This window comes from Rhea americana, unplaced genomic scaffold, assembly GCF_003343005.1.
Source record: "Rhea americana isolate MKP2758 unplaced genomic scaffold, rheAme1 scaffold_18, whole genome shotgun sequence".
Lineage (NCBI taxonomy): Eukaryota > Metazoa > Chordata > Aves > Rheiformes > Rheidae > Rhea > Rhea americana.
The window spans coordinates 5,158,550-5,177,013 of record NW_028185927.1 but is presented as its reverse complement, the minus strand read 5'-3'; the positions used below and the strand labels follow the sequence as shown (position 1 = coordinate 5,177,013).

Here is an 18,464-nt window from a genome sequence, read left to right as displayed (position 1 = left end):
AGCAGGCGGCGGCGCCGCCCGTCACGGGCGGGGCGGGAGCGGGGGGGAGGGGGCGTTGCTAAGCGACCGCCGCGGCCTGCTCGGCCGGGAGCCGCCGCCGCGCCCGGCCCTCGCCGCGGCCTCCGGCTCCTTCGCTTTGGTGACTCCCGCCGCGCAGCGGGATTTCACCGCGGCGGAGAGAAGCGCCCCGCTCGCGAGGAGGCGGCCGCGCGGGCCCCGAAGCCGTGCCCGAGGGGGGTCGGGGCGCTGCGCGCTTCACAGCGGACAGGGACCAGCCGCACAGCAGTGCTGCGGGGCCGGAGGGGCAACGAGAATTACTTGAATTCCACAGAATATACTTGAATTCCACAGAATATACTTGAATTCCACAGAATATACTTGAATTCCACAGTAATTACTGTCACGTATGTTGACAATATTCTGTCTTTGATACTTCCCGCCTAAGCATTTCTCTTATATGCTAAAGAAATACTACTTAACGCTGCAAAGAAAGAACATAGCATACAGACCTAAAAACACCTCTCACCCATAGTTAAGGGTCTAAATCCTACTTAGGAAGTATTCGATCGAAAGACGTCAGTATCTATTGAAAGTCGGTATGAAATCTGCCCCCACCTAGACTGCTCTGCCTCGCTCGCCCTGCAGCGACAGCGGCTGTGCAGTAGTACYGAGGTGGATCTCAGCACGGGCTGCCTAGACAGGTTCACTACATTTATCGAGTGTCAATGTTGAAAGTCCCGAGGAGAGGTAGAAAGACCCTTACCAGCAAATAAATAATGCCGTGTGGTGGCCAAAGCACACCAATGCCACTTGATAGCTCCGATTTTGATCCGTGAGMTGGATCAGTTCCTCAGTTGGCAAGATCAAAAGTCTTCCATTGGAAGTTTTACAGAACAAACATTTTTAAAAATATAATCATCTCCACCATCTTCCAGAAAATAAACATGCAGCAGCTGCATACTTCTGTATTAGTGTGCATTAAGCATATGCATTTCAGAGTTTATTAACATACTGTAACTAAAGAAAAAAAGGTGACTACAGGGTATCACTGATTTTGAAATAAGGACGCAATTCTAAAATAGAACTACTTTAAAAACACCGAAGCAAAAAGACTCRAGCTTACTTTGTGTGTTAGCTCCTTCTGGTGGCTCTCCCTGGCCACTACAATTACCTGACTAAACGCTTCATAGCTTATTTCAAATTCTCAATGAAATTTACATTTAGCCATTTGTCCAGATATCAAAACRGCCAAAAAGCTGCTCGAAGCTTCCACCCCATTGCCATCACTGAGGGGACTGCCCAAACGGCCACCGCCGACACGCGGCGGGAGGCAGCGTTCCCGGTGCCACGCTCCCCGAGCTGCTCCAATTTCAAGGCCTGCCGTCCACGCACCCGTATGGAAGGAGAGCGCTCCATCTGCTAACTTTTCAGCTTTCTGCGAAGCTYGCTTGCCTCTCAGCATTTTAGTTTTTTTGTATGCCAAAGAGAACTTCTATGCAAAATAAGCCAGGATGCTGTGGAGGGCAGGTACGAGAGGCCTAACACAAGCAAACAGCGCAAGAAGGAGAGYTGTGACTCATGACACTTCCTGGCATAGCAAGTTTTACGTATCCTCTCCTCGCTCGATGCAATTAATTCTCTGATTCAGAACCTCCACCTGAAAGAACATACAAGACATCACAACTTCTCTCAGAACAGCTGTAGGGTTTTCTTCTACCCATAGACTGAGCTCTGCAGGATCTAAACATCACTAAGTATTTCTCACATTCCCTAAAAAAAAAAAAAAAAAAAAAAAAAAAGTTTTTTCTATAAGCTGTGACAGAACTATAGAGGAGCTCCTGTACAGCTGAACTCTTCTGTGAAGCCCCTGCAACACAAGCCTATACCCACTTCCCAACTTCAGTTCAGGTCTTTATACAGTTATTCCAAACAGACGCTGGTGTCTGCTCTACCAGGCACATCAACATAAGAGCTCACTTCCATGGAACTGCTGAGCAGTATATTGCTATTTGTTTATATCAGGGTATACCTTTGAAATAAAATTAATGCATCTTATACTTTTAAGGAAATGCCTTCTAAACTTGCCTTTACCAAGACAGGCAGCCAGTGTCAGCTCTCTTCCTGTCTGGAAGCAGCCATATACTAAAACTACACGCTAAAACTCAGCACTAAAAATTGTGTAATGAATTGAAAAGAGTTAATTGTTGATAACTTGGCAATCTCTGATCAAGCCTGCACAGAAGCACAGTGCTTCGCTGTTCATCCTCAATATGCCTATTCTTTTTGCGTTTGATGTCTATCAGGGCCACTATCCACTCTCCCCTACCAAATGTGTTCCAAAACACAAAATTTGCCACTCTTTGTTGCACTGCTTTGTATATTGCATTGTTTTTCATTGCTCATGTAAAGAACTTAGAAGACTATAAAGTAAAAACATAATGTGCAGTTTCAGTAAACACACACAAAAGACAAGTASCTGAGGACATCTCCCACAAGCTCATGATACGCAAGTGTTCAATCTTCTGTTACATTTAAAATACTAAGAAAGATGCAAATTAATTGGTCTTTTAACAGACTGATATGCAGTGTTGCAGTGAATGCCATACCTAAAGATCTGTTAGCATCCTCCATACATAGAATACATATGCCACGAATAGTGCAAAACAGTTCAAAATGTCATGAACTGTAAGTTACAGTATGCCTTATGTTTTATTAGCACAAGACCATAATTACCCACATAAGCTATTCACTAGCAGGTGTGTTAGCTGTCACCTCCTCAAACAACTGGCTGATATTAACAGATGAACATGCTAATTTTAATTATCRCATTTAACTTATCTTACCTAAAGAACAAAAATGGGTGTCCATTTGCAACCCAAACATTCTGCAGTATATTAAAAATTTAATTCATGACAGYTGCTCTTTGCTTAACCATCTATAARGATGAACCGTCTTACAATATTTTCTAATACTTATGTCAGATTTTAAGGTTCAGTTATTTTCCCTATTTTCTGAAATTTGCCTGTAGATTCTGCCTATTTCAGACCAACACAGTGGACTGAAATAGYACAAAGAAATTCTATAGGAAATTAAGCTCAGATTGTAGCTGTACCTGAACTGGGGGCAAYATGGTCTGTCAAATACAGCTATCTATGGCTGTTCAGTATGAAAGTTCAATAAAGGAACAGAATTCTATGAGACTCATCTTTATACCAAGACAACTGCTTAATTAGCAGTTGGTATGAAGATTATCAAGCTGTCACATATAGCAAAGACATCTGCTTACCTGTATGATTTTAGTAACTTGATTCTTTATGTACTAGGAGAGAAGGATACAGTTCTGCAAAACAAAATTTTGCACAAAAATGAGTGCAACACATACACCTTCTTCTAAAAGTGCTCCAGTGAGAAAATCTGAACAGCAGTACCAGCAAGTTTTAGATGTTGAACTATTGCCATAGCATTTGTGTCAAACAGTAGTCACAGCAGTAATCAGAAAAAAAGTCAAACTGCAGTCATTYTCAGTAAGAAAATAGTTTCATTACAAGCTAATAAAGGACAGCTATGAAAGAACTGAAGAAAAACGACTATTCCCGTATTTATAACCACTTTTATTTTACAGTATATTTGTGACATTTTATGTTACTATAACCGAGGATCAGGATTGTTTACAAATATAATGGCTGCCATTTGATGTAAACAATTTAAAAGTGTCTCTAAATATTAAAATTTTACATCATGATTTTGTCTTATCATACTGAATTACTCTTTGTGCCATCAGGTATCAGAGGAGAGGAACTAGTGTAAGCAAAAATAATTTTCAGAAATTAGATGTAGAAACTGAGAAGCCTGAATAAGATTTCAAAACATCACTCCCCCCATCACTGTAAAAAGGAAGAAAGCAAATCCTTTCACTGAAGTTGCAACAAACTGTCAGTCAACCAAGTCCATTTTTATTAAGGCTTCTTTACATGTTATTGAATCCCATCATGCCTTTCATATTCCCAGCAGCACCTTGCTGAAATTGTCTCATCATCGACTGCAATCCTGCCATGCCACCTACAGAAAATTGAGAACATGTATGTGTTAATTAACTCTGAAGCACAGCTATACTCCTTCCAGGTGCTATTATAGCACATATAATGTAATCTGAATATTATACAAATGCAAAAGTCAAAGAAGCTCAGTCAGGTTTAGATGAATATCAAAAAAGGACAACTGAGTAAGTAACTTTAGAAAGATCTGCAGACACCAGACTTAAAATGAGTTTTATGAAGATGAGCTCTGCATTAAGATCCAGACAAAAGAAAAACTGCAGGAGTRATCACTATCAATTGATAAGGTTCCAGTATAGGARTCTTTACTAAAGGCTGYGCTTGTCAAATCCAGYTATTTGAGGTAAAGTTTAGAAAGAYGAGAATTTTAGAAAYAGACATGCTTTACTACRGCCTGTTGGATGTAATTGCTTTACTACTGTATCACTCTAATTGTTAACTGAAGAGTTTAGTTTAAATRAAGAGGCTAGASTAAGCACTGGTAAATGCAAAGCATTCCTAACATTCAGACTAAGTTTTCTGATTCTCATTAGAAGAGCTAGAAATACTTAATAATGATATACAAYATATACAGACTCATATTTTCACATTGCACTCCTCACTTCTATATTTTAAATGCACCACTGTAATTGCTTAGTAGGACTTTCTTGAGATGTAAATAGGGCAACACATACCCATATGATGAAGAACTCTTGGATCCATCATCTTTGCCATCTGTTGGTTTAGTTTGGCCAGCTGAGATGGGTTTACATTCTTTGACATATCACCACCTTTAAAACAAAACAAAAAAGAAAAAACCCACACAAATGGATTAACATACAAGGCTAAAACTAGTTTACCGCCTAATTCTGGATTCAAAGTCATTCAAGTCAGCAATCAAAAGTTAGCATACTAACTGCTTAGTGGGGTTTAAAGATGAACAGCCCCTGCCCCCCACACAACAAGTGCCAGTACTGTAGTACTAAAACTCCACATTGATAAAGCCAAAAATACAGTATTTCTCCCTGCCCAGTTACACATTAGCAGCATGAAGAACAGTATAGCTCTAACCAGTTATTACAGAGTTTTCAAATATAATGAGAATGAATTAGCTACAACCCATTTCCTGCTCTTCAGTCATATCCCCTTTTCCTCTCCCAACATCTAATATACATTTTTAATTTCTCCTCTTTGTCCACACATCAAATGACTGCCATACCGAGCCAGTAAGTGTTTTATTTTTTACCTTTGAAAAGCCCTTTGATGCCTCCCATCTTTTTCACCATCTGTGCAAACTTAGTGTATTGGGTCAAGAGCTCCTGAACATCTCTGGTAGATACACCTGAACCTCTTGCCACTCTTTGGATTCTTCCTGGCTGCTTACTGAAAACTTTGGCACCATCTGTACTGTCAAGTTCTGCAATTAGCGCCAGAAAGAAAAATGCATTCAACAAACATTAAACGTTTGTGTTACAACCTGACAGCAATAATAAGAACAAGTTTGCTGAGAATTTAGAATATGAAACTTAGTTTATACTTAGCTCCTTAGAATACAAAACTAGTTTTAGAAATGACAATGCAGAATTGTACAGAAATAATTGAGGTACATATTTTATGGGAACAGTATTGAAACACTGGCCTCTTTCCTATGTTAATCACCACAATGGAAAAATCTGTGGGAGCTAATTATGCTCTCAGCTTATCCAGTGCAAGCTATCTTAACGGGTTTAGCAAAAGCGTAAGAGCATGCTTCTCCCACAAGATTTGGTACATCAATTAGACGCAACACACCCTGAACTCCAGGGAGCAGACTACACCACTGGGTAAAGAAGCTTGAGGGTGGATAGGAAGACAGCAGTGCTGGACTAAAGATGAATGTAACTTTTTAATGTGCAAGTATAGTAAGTTAACCATTTAAGAGACAAGCTACACTTTATTAAAATAAATACACTAATTTGAATAGAACACTTTGAAATCTCACCTATTCTACATAAGGGAACAGGAAGAGAATCTCAACTGTCACAGTAGATTTCTAAATATTTGGACTTATTCAGAAAGTTTAAGCTACAGGAACACAAAYGTACCCTTTGCCATTTCTAAGGGTGATTATTCCTCTCTCGTCTGTCATTGTAAACACCTTACACCTAACTTGTGGTTGGGTGTAAGATTAGGTTTGGCTGTGGATCCCAAAAGGATCTCTGTGAATAGGACTGTTCAAAAATGGAAAAGAAAAAGAAATGAAATAGTAGTGGAAGTTTGTTTTACCTTGGTCATTCATACTGTCCATTATAGTCATCAATTTCTTTAGCCTTGCCATTGATTCCTGTTCATTGCCTTTACTCATGAAGTCTGTTCCAAAACCAGGGATCATGCCCTAGTTTTAAAATGTAAAATAAAAGCTGTGTCAGATTATGCAAAGCTAACTTGAATTCAGCTGCCAGAAAAGTAGACAGCAAGTTTTAGTTCAGCAGATAAATATCACAGAAGCAGGCAAATCATCTCACTGTTTTTGAAAGTTCTTCAAACATGAATGAGAAGCTGATAAAAATAAAAATATTTTGGGGGTAACTAACCAAGATCTGACTGAATGGTCCCATTTTCATGATGTTTTGGAATTGTTCATACATATCTCTTAAGGTAAATTGACCTGAAATACAACAAAAATAAAGTTAGCAAAGATCACACTAATATTTTAGCATTATTGTCCTTTCTCAATTATTATTAGTTATATTTACAAGGTAAATATCATAGTGCATAGCTAAGTAGACAAATAAACCTCTTTTCCACCATTAATATGGCTAAATCGTTTTGGATGGCACACACTTAAAGAATTTTAAGCCAGTTAATGTGCGGTTATAGCACTACTCGTCACTTGATGAAAAGCACACAACTCAATTTACTTGACTGCCGTATTTATTAAAGACAGAGCAATGCACTTGAGATAATTTGTGTTATATGTAGTGACAAGTAACTCTGTGATCAACATTTTATAAAGAACCTTCATGACTAGTTCCAYCTGCTGTTTAGGCTTAGGGAATAACTTACCATGTTTGAGCTTCTCTATGAGTGCTTCATTATCATCCAGCTTCAACTCATTTACTTTGTCTATCAATCCTTCAATATCACCCATACCTAGAAGACAAAACCACTTTAAGTTGGCATTTAAAAAAAATTACACTTTGGCCTTCTATTATCCRAAGTGCCTTTTAAATACAGTTGTAAGTAGTACATACCAAGAAGTTTGCTGATGAAAGGCTGTGTTTTAAAGGGTTCAAAGTCATCTATGTGCTCGCCTGTTCCAATAAATATAATAGGGCTTTTTGTGGCAGCAACTCTGCAGTAAAACATATATTTTACTCAAAAACAAATTATACTAAGATTTTATTAGCACCATCAGCTAGGCACCACCAACACAATGCAACCTGTTCAAATATCCTTCTTAATCCTCAAACTATGAATGCAAAAYATTCGACATCTAGAATCAGAATATGTATCTGGAAATAGCTGGCAAATTTCTACATTTGGCACTTTGAAAAAAAATGCACACTCTGCTTCTACTATACTCTGCTTTCAAAATGATTAATAGAAACATAAGTTCCTCATTTTCATTGCTGAGGCAAGAGGACCAAAAGAAAAATGAATCATGTCCACTCCATCCTAGAACTGGGAGGTCATCTGAGACAGGCATTGATTATTTTTTCTTCTGGGTTCCTCTTACAGACAGCAATCTCATTTTCAATACAAGGAAAAAAAGCTTATGCCTTCTACAAAAGAAATAAGAGAAAAATTAAAGCTTTTGAGGAATCAATCACTGGCAGCAGCTATTAGATTAACTCAGCTTCCAAGCTACAGGAAGCGTAAGACATACAGTAGCTTCTTAACGCATGCAAGCTCACGACAGCTGGAACTCACTTTTGGTATTTATATTTTGCTCGTAAGTTTAGTTTTCCATCACTATTACAAAAAACAGCAAATTGCAGATGGCAGTTTAAAGATCCTACACTAAGATCAGACAGCGATTTATCTCACACCAGCTTGCTACCTTAGACTGTTTTGTCAAATCATCTTGGCTCCATACAAGCTGCATCATTCAAATGCAGCTAGAAATTACAAGGTTGAAGATGAATATAAGGCTGAAGATGAAACATGACCATTTCTAAACAGTGAAGACTGTCAAGATTCAGCATAGCACATGGGAAGCCAAACAAGGAGGAAGAAAAATCCAGAAAACATGACTGAAAACTAAGTTACTAGACACTGACAACCCAGAAATCTGCATCACAATTTTAGAGCCATTAGATGTGACATGCTGGAGTTTTTCCGTTTTGGAGACAGYCTTGGGCATTAAATAAGCAGCAAACTTTTTTAGGTGAGCCATGTCCAAATTTTTCTTTTTACCAAAAATTTTTGATACGCAAGATGTAATAAAAATAATCGTTTATACTGCTGTTCTAAGACAGAAGTTTGAYATGTGACACAATCACAATGCAACGTTGGAAATATATCACAGTATCTGATTCTGATAGACATTAAATATCAACAGGGCCACTAGAGGTAGGATAAAAAAAAACATAAACTTACTGACTTAAATCTCTATACCGTGCAGAATACAACAGTAACAYTTTCACAGAATAGGTTTCTGCGAGACATTAACACATTTCACCGTTGTCTAGACACTGCATGTGCCCAGAAATTGGACACCCAATTATATCACAGTACTTACGCACTAAGAGCGCCACCTCCTTTTGCATGTCCATCAAGCTTAGTGACAATAACAGAGGCTACATCTACTTTATCTTTAAAAGCTTTAGCTTGAGCTTCACAAGCTTGGCCAATGGATGCATCCATCACATAAACAATGTTATCTGGTTGCTGGAAGGAAAAAAAAAAAAAGAAAGTAAAGAAGAGAATAATTGTTTTCTGTTTTCTTAAATTGTGTTCACACAGAATAGAACTTAATGTAGAACAGTTAGTACATAAGAACATTAGTACATTTTCTACTTCAACACAGGAAAACATTTCTTCACTGGGAGGGKGGCTGAACACTGGAACAGGTTGCCCAGAGGTTGCGSCGTCTCCATTCTTGGAGATATTCAAAACCCAACTGGACATGGTCCTGGGCAACTTGCTGCAGCTGACCCTGCTTGAGCAGGGTGTTGGATCAGATGATCTCCAGAGCCAGTGGTCCCTTCCAACCCMACATATTTTATGATTCTGTAAAAGCTGTGCACACTTAAAAAGGACTTCTGTGTTTTATGAACAGTATTCTCTAAGACCCATTCAAAAATTCTTACGCTACGTTACTAGTTGTGAAAGAATCTACAGCATCGAAAATTTAACAGGTTAACAGTTTTTACTTATGTTTGGATCATTTTAGCCAGCATCTAAGCCAATAAGCTCATTAGTACCTACAAGCAATTAATRTCAAACAACAGCTCCCATTTGTTTACGCTGAGAGTTTTTTAAGATGTCCCATTCCTCTGAAAGCATGYAATCCATTAGCAAGAGTTGCGTGGGAGGTGTCATACTCTGATCATGGAATCACAAACTTGCCAGACTTTCTAAATCCACRCAAAAACCATCAGCTTCTTTTACATATCCAAACTGTTGAATATTATGCAATAATCTTCTCTGTTTCAAGGCAAATATTCATGGCAGTCATAAAAACTTTGGTAATATGCACAGCTACAGAAAATCTTTTATTCTAGTTTGTCAATGCAAAGATTGCCAAAATGCCAAGTTAAGGCAGTAAGTGTAGTCTAGYTATATGCAAGCATCCTTGAATTAACAGATGCAAGGACTAAAAATTGGCACAGAACTATCAACTACCAATCATCCAGCCTTAGTTTATTATTCATGTTTGCATGAATATGTTTAAATATTCAGTCTGTAATTTCTATTATATTCCAGAAGTTCAAGTGCTGACACATGCCAGGAGAAACAAATCTACATAAAACATTTGGAGACGAACACTGATTTGCAGCCAAATTACTATAACAGAAGCTACTAAATTTCTTGGAACTACTCACTATGGCATTAGCAACTTGTAACATCTCTTCAAACAAAGAATCTTCCTGTTTGTGACGTCCACTTGTATCAACAATRATTATCTCAAAGTTTTCATTTTTAAATTTCTCCACACCTTCTGAGGCAATTATTACAGGATCCATTTCTGTATAACTGATCAAAGGCAAAGAGCATTGTCAACATACATGCAAATCCTTGCTCCAAAGCAAACCTTTAATTACTTGACTGTAAACTTGTTAATTATAGATCCACCTAAATTTCAAGATGGACCTTCTCCTATGGGAAGGCAACAACTGCTTAAGTGAAAGCATGACTTCCTAAGCCATTTGCTTTTACTATCTAGTGAACTGAAACAAAGCACTTTCCATCCATCTCCCTGCTGAAGGTTCTGGTAGCCCTTCTTTCAGATAAAATACAACTGAGCACCTAATCAGTGCACTTCAAGTATAGCAGAAAGTGATTTACTGATACACCARAACTGTTTCAGGTCCACTGCTGCCATTACTTGACAATAGAAATAAAGAGTCCAAAACTTTCTTGATCTGTAAAAACGCTACCTGGAYGACTTCCTGAAAATCTGCATGTGTCTGGTCAGGTCCTCAGGCCGTAACAGCTGCAAGCTACGAGAACATTCTAGCGAATTATCCCTAAATGTCTGATCTATTCTTACACTCTTCCTATCATCTACTACTAGCAACAGTACACTGACCTAGACAGACTTCTAGCCTGACCAGAGCAACTRTTATATTAATATCTAAATAATTAGGCAACACTAAATGGGAAGCTATACAATGTTAGAGCAGAACTAATTCTGAAAGATGCTTACCTCCCATAAAAGGGAATTCTTGCTTTTGTGGCATTCTGCTTTAACTGGTCAAAAGCACCTGYAAGACACAGAGTCAAAGGACTATCTAAAAATTTTTAAATACTGAAGATAATACAAATAGTCATTAATGATTTGGTTCTTTACCTGCTCTGTATGTGTCTGCGCATATTAAACAAGTCTTCCAACCTTTCCTCTGATAGAAGTATGCTAACTATTAAAGAGAAATCCAAAAGATGTAGTTACACCAAAACTCCAACAGAAAATAAGACATTGTATAATAGCTTGTAGGTCACCAAGCATGCAGTTAAGCCAGCCTTCCTCAGTTATTCTGCCTACAACTGAGTCTGTGTAGTAACAAGTACCAAATGTTGCCACCTCCTTTATTTTAAAAAATTATATTATAAAAATAACTATTTCTGGTTAGATGCAAATGGTTGCTTGACTCAGCTTCTGATTTCAGTTTCCTGAGCTAAGGATGGCTATAAATAGCCACAGCTCCCATTTTACTACTCCTGTTTACTCTTAATACTGCAGATAAGAACAGCTTTTAGAAACTACTCAAAGCATTAAGCACTTCAACATTAACTACTCTCTTGGCTTCAGCTTGTACATTTCTTTACTGCTTTACTTCCAGGACAAAAGGTAGGGGAAGATATTTTTATACCAAGGACATGTTTTAAAGCAATGAAAGGAATCTTTAGTTTCCTGTAACAATGAGCTATACCAGTACAATGCACACTTGGAGAATGTTTGAGTCACTCATTAAAATACTTCCAAAATAGGATCTGTCTGAAGTATCACAAGGAAACTCTGACAAAATCAGAACATGGCTAAATTTAGTCTAATTTTGCATATGAATCTGTGAAAGATGACTTAAAATACGCAAAGATGAATCTAGTCATCTTTCCATACGATAATTTTTCTTCACAACAACCACCGCAACTGCGGTAAAGCCTTGACTCAGAGCATTCTTTTTTAACCTTAAAAATATAGATCTAAATTTGCTTACTGAGTTGGTGGCTGGAAGAGGTTTCACACCATCCACTCTTATCTGGGGCATCTAACATAGAGGCCAGTTTCCACTGATTCCATTAACTAGCTAATGAAAGGAGACTGACTCCGCTCACAGTACTTGCATTAGATCCAAGAAGTAAGAAATACATAGAACTTTGTTACCATATACAATATTGTTCCACCAAGCATTTAGTTAAACAAACRAACAAACCATTTTGAAACAAATCCTACAAGCCATAAGTTGACCCAAAAGAATATTGCTTTGGATAGTCAGCTCATCTCAAACTGCTGTGTTGTAATCARTTGGCGCTTTACCTTAATAAATACAACACAGGTAACAGAAGTCACACCAAAGAGCTTAATATACATATATAAAAAAAATTACCTTTGAACAGGTTGTTGTTTTACCACTTCCCTGTAACCCAACAAACATTATGATGTTCTGTTTTCCTTTGGTAGGTGTCCATGCTTTGACCCCAGGATCTACAAGCTATGAAACAAAGCATAATATCTGAATTTCAGAAGCACAGAATTATTAGTGTCATATTTGGCTAGGTGCCTAGTTTTATTTTTAATGGAGTAAACTGATTTTTCCATACTTTATCTTAATTTGTCTTAGCCACTTGCTGATTTACTGTGAACTGCAATAGCCTGTGCAAGCTATCGCATAGTATCCCACRTAATCATTCCTCAACATTAACTGTGTTAGCTTCTTTTTGAAGTCAAGCACTGAAGTCAGGGTTGCCTGTATGCGTGTGACACATGTTCATATATATTAGTTGGAATATGTATGACCTCCTCYTCACCATCAGTGCCCAAGATGGACCTCTTCTGGTGAGAGCCCTTGAGTACAAGACTGACTCTAGGGCTAACTGCCTCACCTCTTGCACAAGCAGAAGACACACACATTCCAGAGCCATTATGGCAAAGTATAGATTCCACAAGAATAAAGCTCTATTCTGTTGATTGGAAAGAGGAGACACTACTGATGCCCAGGTTCTGACTTGACCAAGCAGACAAACAAAAATTCCCGCCCTCCTACCCCCTCCCCCCCCCCAAAAAAAAACATATCTATTTAGTTTTTCTGTGAAAAGTTATTACACAAGAGTATATAAGTAGTTTGAGCAAGTCTTCATTAAGGTACCCAAGATGTATTTCTGGAATAACCCAAAGACAGTCTAGAAACTAATAATGCTTTTCCCTTTTTTTGTCTTTAAACTTCAAATGCTTAATAGCTTAAAAAGCTTAATTGAAGTTAGTCTATGAAAGACATCCAGCAAATAGTTTCAATCAGAAACACGCTATTTTTTTGCAGTTCTGGTGTAGCTTTAGAAAAGAATACACAACAACCCAAACAGGTGAGAAATACCTGTAACTGTAGATAATGTACTAGAATCTCAAAATCTGGCTTGTTATTGTACTGTCTACATAGCTCAGGCTGTTAAAAAAAAAAGTGATGTAATACAGAATTTTGAAGTCCTACCTTAACAAGTTCCTTAAAGACAGCATGCTGAATCATTTTTCTTTTGTTTAGGCCTGATGCCATCTCCTCAAGATCGATTGCAGATCTGAGTTTAAGAAATGGTTTTAATAAAACAAAAGCCATAAAAACACTGCATAGCTTAAAGTCTAACTTCAAGCTAAAAATAGATTAATTCTTTGCAACTGGAGATGCACTTTGATTTGCCTTGATTTTTTCAAGCAAAGGGTATTTTAAGGAGTGACATGTATTAGAGACATAACTTTTGTATGAAGGAAAAAAATAATTTACTTGCATGTTTCAAATCTACTCTACTTGAGCCACACATCTGAAAATCATCCGGGTAACTGTACTGGTCACATGTACAGGTTGTTTATATGCAGCACAGAATATGCAAAGATGCAGCATCTAGAACTTGTCCACCCATTATACCACCCAAATGACAGCAACATTTTTCTTTTTTYRAAAAAAGAAAATAACAGCAATAACTGGCCAAACTTCTTTGGAGCAAGATTCTTTTGATAGAACTAGCTAGACATTTTGTCCAAATTACATTTTCCTGTTAAAAGGGAAAAGAGGTCTTTGAAGGTGAGCTGCATTTGTAAGAAAACCATATGCAAGCTGAAAGTTATTCTTCTGTAACCTCAAACTACAACTTTTACAGACTTTAAAAGTCAAATTCGTTACTGTGATTATTTTACTTACTTGACATTTTCTCTGAGTTGCTTCACTAGTTTGATATTAACATCAGCTTCCAGTAATGCTGTACATACTTCTTTCAACATAGCATTTAAAACCTTTAGAGTATAAGAGAAAAATAAGAGAAATACAGTACACTGTATTGGCTAGCTTGAAAGAAGTGTTCAAATATTATCAACTTAACATACAGTCAAGGCTATTAATTAAATGCACGTTCCTATCATCATATTCAGTGACACAAAAATTAAAAGTCTCTGCATTTGTTCATGTGCAAATACAACTTAAATTTGAAAGAGTCATACTGAAAAAGGAAGGTCTCCAATCTGTAATATGCATATTACAGCAAAGTAATGCAGAATACTTCCTAATACATTAGCAACAACTAGTAAGGTAGCAAAACTTTCTAAATTTCCCTATAGGCAAAAGTATACTTTTGTACACTAAGACTTGTTACAAACCTTTWCCTTATATACAAGCTTTCACGCTATGCTGACACCACTACAAGCCTTGGTAAGCCTACTTTCTAGACACTTTAAGCCACAAATCATATGCTTGTCTACTTTTAAAGTTTCTAGCAATTTATTCACTCCAGAGGCACTTCTGAACCATCCCATCAGTTAGCTTTTAATCTTGTTTTTCAATCCATAAAACACAGCACGCTTATTTATCATTTTAAATTTTTAATTACAAAATACGGACTATACCAAGTCAAATGGCTTCTAGAACCACACACCATATTGGCTTGAACGCAAATGCGGCATCAAAAATAATCCTCACATTTCACAGGGAAAAGTTTAGACTAAAAGTTGCTTCTCTGACAACTTCAGCTCCTACCACTCTAATACCCATTCACATAATCCAGCAGAACGCATGCCTCAGAGCGCTCTACACGGTCTCACAGCCTACCCTCAACCCAAATCTAGAGACAGATTCTGGTTTATCTCCCAGGAACACTGCTATCCATCGGTACAGCCACCAGATTCTAGGATTCTCTAGCCATGAGACCCACTATGCCCAAGGTGATAATACACGTCTAAAACTAGTTCTAGGTTTTGGCAGTACTAGCAAGGAGTTACAAATTTTAGAATTTTTACCTATAGAAAGAAGAGGTTTAGAAATCACAGCCTACTTCAAATTTTTCATCAACATAATTTGGAGAGTAAACTCAGCCTAATCTATCAGCATTTCTGCTTTCTAAATGTTATAGTGCAATCACGTGCACATTACATACCTCTTCATTGATAATTGTAGCATTGCTCAGAGAGCGCAATGCTGAAGTTATTTTTCTTCCGAGATCTGCTAGAACCATCTTGGCGGCTTCAAATACAACTCAGAGGAATCTGAAAAACATTTAAAAAACAATTTTAAAATTTGTTTAAGCTGTGCCTTCTCAAATGAATTATTCCAGTATATTTWGGGTTAAGAGACCTGCTTTGCTATCCCCATCAAAGGCTGCACAGAAGTTTTACTTTTTTAACAATTATTCTTTGCAATTATTGGCCTAAAGTTAATTTTAGGCTATCCTGATGGCCTACTTAAAAACAGAAATAACTTTCTGCAGATAGGAAGCATTTCACTGTATGGTATGCTCATGCACTCAGTTCACCAAGAAAAAGCAGTGCAGACAGCCTTCCAGATAGAATGCTAATTGCTTCTTCTCTTCCTCTCAGCAATATGTTTCATGATACAATGAAATCAAGCAGGATAACTTAGAAGCTCTGCATCCTGCACAGACAACGTGATCAGAAGCAACACAATTTGCTAGCAAGGTGGAACATTACTGATCAGTTCTATTTCTCTTCTATTATAAATCCAATTGGATTTCTCACTTCCATAACCCTACAAACATGCTTGCATTTTTAAGGGGCAAAATTCATGTTCTGTCTTAGGATTCACTCTTACAGGAAGAGAGACAGTTTTTGTTCGTTGCAGACCAATCTTCCAGCTTAAAGTATGCCTCAATTTATAGGTTTTTTTAGGTAAATTTAAACGTTTCATTGAGAAACAAGAAAAAGATGCTGTGCTAGCCAATACATAGTATAATGGATCATCTATGTAAAAACTTAATCTGTAGACACAAAAGAGAAAAATAATTTTAAATACAACTGCAAAGAAACAGAACATAGTAGTGACTGCAAATAGAGCAATTTCTAAATAGAGCAATTTCTAAATTAGGTTTAAGTGACAGAGAAAATTGGGGGGTCATTAATAGAGACAGAAAGAAATGAGCAGAAAAATGGAAGGACCATCTATGCAAGGTGACAAAATACTCGAAAGAACATATGATAGAAAAGCAACCTAAAATTCTGAAAATAGACAAAACAACATTTGTCTGCAGAGCACAGAAGTCTCAGTGAAGCAGTTACTGTTGAAATAGAGTTCTTCAGATTYTTTTTATCTTTTGTTTAATTTCACAGCTGGTTTCTCATACCTAACTGAAACCACTCCCCTGTAAATAGCAGAATTCTGATTTAAATTCTTCTTTCAGAACTGAAAGCAAACTTAGCAATATAAGAAAAAATCTGCTGTAATCAGAGTAGCTGACTTAAATGTTTTTTTTCTTCATTAACTACACTTTCATCAATTTAAGAAAGGAGGCTACAGACAAGATAGGATGGAAGAAAAGCTCTTTACATGCACTCATGGAAATTTACTACTTGCACTACAAGCTCTAAAAAGCCAGGCTTACCATGTATTTATAAATAAACAAAAAGACATATAGTAAATTAAATAAAACAAGTTTTGCATGCAAGCTGGCCTCCTGGGTGTTTGTTTAGTTGAGAGTTAATATTGACAAGGAGTTATTTTAAACAAACAAACAAGTCTCCAGTAAAACAAGAAGAGACAGCCAGTCCAACCCCTCCAATATGGGGGCTATAATACAGAACAAACCCCCAAAAGCTTCAGAAAATGTAGAATTAATATGGCGTAAGTACTGGCCTTGGTTGTAGCAAGTGACACAAATATGCTAACTGTAAAGTAAGCATATGTATGTTGTATGTACAAATAATTCAAAGAACCATACATTGTCATTAGATATTATTGATATCTAATACCAAAGAAAACTCAATCTTTTATTAGGAGCTTTGCCTGCAAGGTATTTGCCTATCATTAACAGGATAATTAATTTTCCCCACTTATGAGATCTTTTGACAGGAGAGTTATGGCAGTCCTTTCCTCAGCCGATGGTTAAAAGCTCTGTTCAGAACATTTTCAAGCACTTCGTAATTGTGTGGTCCAACTATTTTGTAAGTAAACAAGAAAAAGAAATGCAAGTTTTTATGGTAAGGACCACATAAAAAATACCAAGCWAGTGATCAGTATAACTTCTATAGCCATTCGGTGAGTCAGCCAACACTACAGATAAGCAAACTTACAACATGAACCTCATGATCCAYCAATAGAAACAGTATAGAAAATTCATTAAAAAAAGACTTGTATACAAGCGGTCCATAAAAACATCTGCAGCTCTGATGGGGATATCCACCTTCTTACTTTGTTGCAAGCGGACTCCTATAAAACATTTTGAAGTGACGAAACTCAAAGTTTTCCTTACTAGGCATTCAGTCATGGATTGTTAGAGTAATAGTGAGAAGCTCCTTASCATAAGGACAGCACTGCTCAAGTAAGCAGTGGATGCGAGATCTAGGAAGCTTAATGAGATGACCAACATATAGCAATAATGTAAACATCTAGAAAACTTCATCTGAATTTCCACAATCCTATAGATCTCCAAATACAGAGAGTTAGATTGCTGCCTAATAGACATATGTTTTCACTGCAAAACTCCAGAAAGTAATTTAACTTACTACTTCTAACAGTCTTAAAATAAGACCAATGCAAACACCACATAAAGGCGCATGARTTAGTTTAGCTGTTTTGATAGAAATTGCTTTTGCTAGCATACTGGAGATTTATAAAGCATCAGAATTACTCAGAGGTGCCAAGTACTGAACCTAACGTAGAGCCCCCTCAGGTTGTCAGCCACGCTACAGATGACGACGTACATAAGCCGTCCCAGCAAGCAGCCAGCCTGGCTTGGGGGACAGCCCGAAGGGCACCAGCACTGGCCACGCCGCACACGCACGACATCCCGAGCATCCGCGGTTTGCGCGCAGCTTTTTAGCTTTAGCGATGCAGCACCGCACAGACACACGGAACAAGCTGGGATCCGCCACGGCACCCCCGCGAACAACAAGGCTGCCCGCGTCGGGCAGGGCTAGCGCGGAGCGCGCAGCGAGCTCTGCGCAAACCGAGCTGCCTTCTGCGCGTCGGCCCGGGCACCTCCGCCCGCAGCCCCTGCGCCGCCGCTGTTCCGCCGCTGGGCTGCGCCGCGGGTGCGGACAGGCGAAAACGGCGAGGCAACACCCGTCAGCGCTTGCGA

At 38.0% G+C, this 18,464-nt stretch overlaps 2 protein-coding genes across 2 annotated transcripts in view; both read right to left on the bottom strand.

Moving 5' to 3' along the window:
- FAM177A1 (family with sequence similarity 177 member A1) overlaps nucleotides 1-1,462 on the bottom strand; it is a 16,338-nt gene extending 14,876 nt beyond the window's left edge. Inside the window, exon 1 of the mRNA XM_085301817.1 lies at nucleotides 1,219-1,462. Coding sequence (XP_085157943.1) covers nucleotides 1,219-1,462 — 244 coding nt within the window. The remainder of the gene's footprint in view (nucleotides 1-1,218) is intronic.
- A 907-nt stretch (nucleotides 1,463-2,369) lies between these two features.
- SRP54 (signal recognition particle 54) lies at nucleotides 2,370-15,436 on the bottom strand. The gene is made up of 15 exons (XM_085301691.1): nucleotides 15,312-15,436; nucleotides 14,087-14,178; nucleotides 13,385-13,469; nucleotides 12,287-12,391; nucleotides 11,032-11,098; nucleotides 10,888-10,945; nucleotides 10,064-10,214; nucleotides 8,758-8,906; nucleotides 7,268-7,368; nucleotides 7,080-7,166; nucleotides 6,608-6,681; nucleotides 6,300-6,408; nucleotides 5,281-5,451; nucleotides 4,730-4,825; nucleotides 2,370-4,059 (listed from the first exon to the last, which is right to left on the bottom strand). Exons 1-15 carry the CDS (start codon nucleotides 15,387-15,389, stop codon nucleotides 3,968-3,970), a joined length of 1,515 nt encoding a protein of 504 aa, XP_085157817.1. The 5' UTR covers nucleotides 15,390-15,436; the 3' UTR covers nucleotides 2,370-3,967.
- Nucleotides 15,437-18,464: the final 3,028 nt, after the last annotated feature.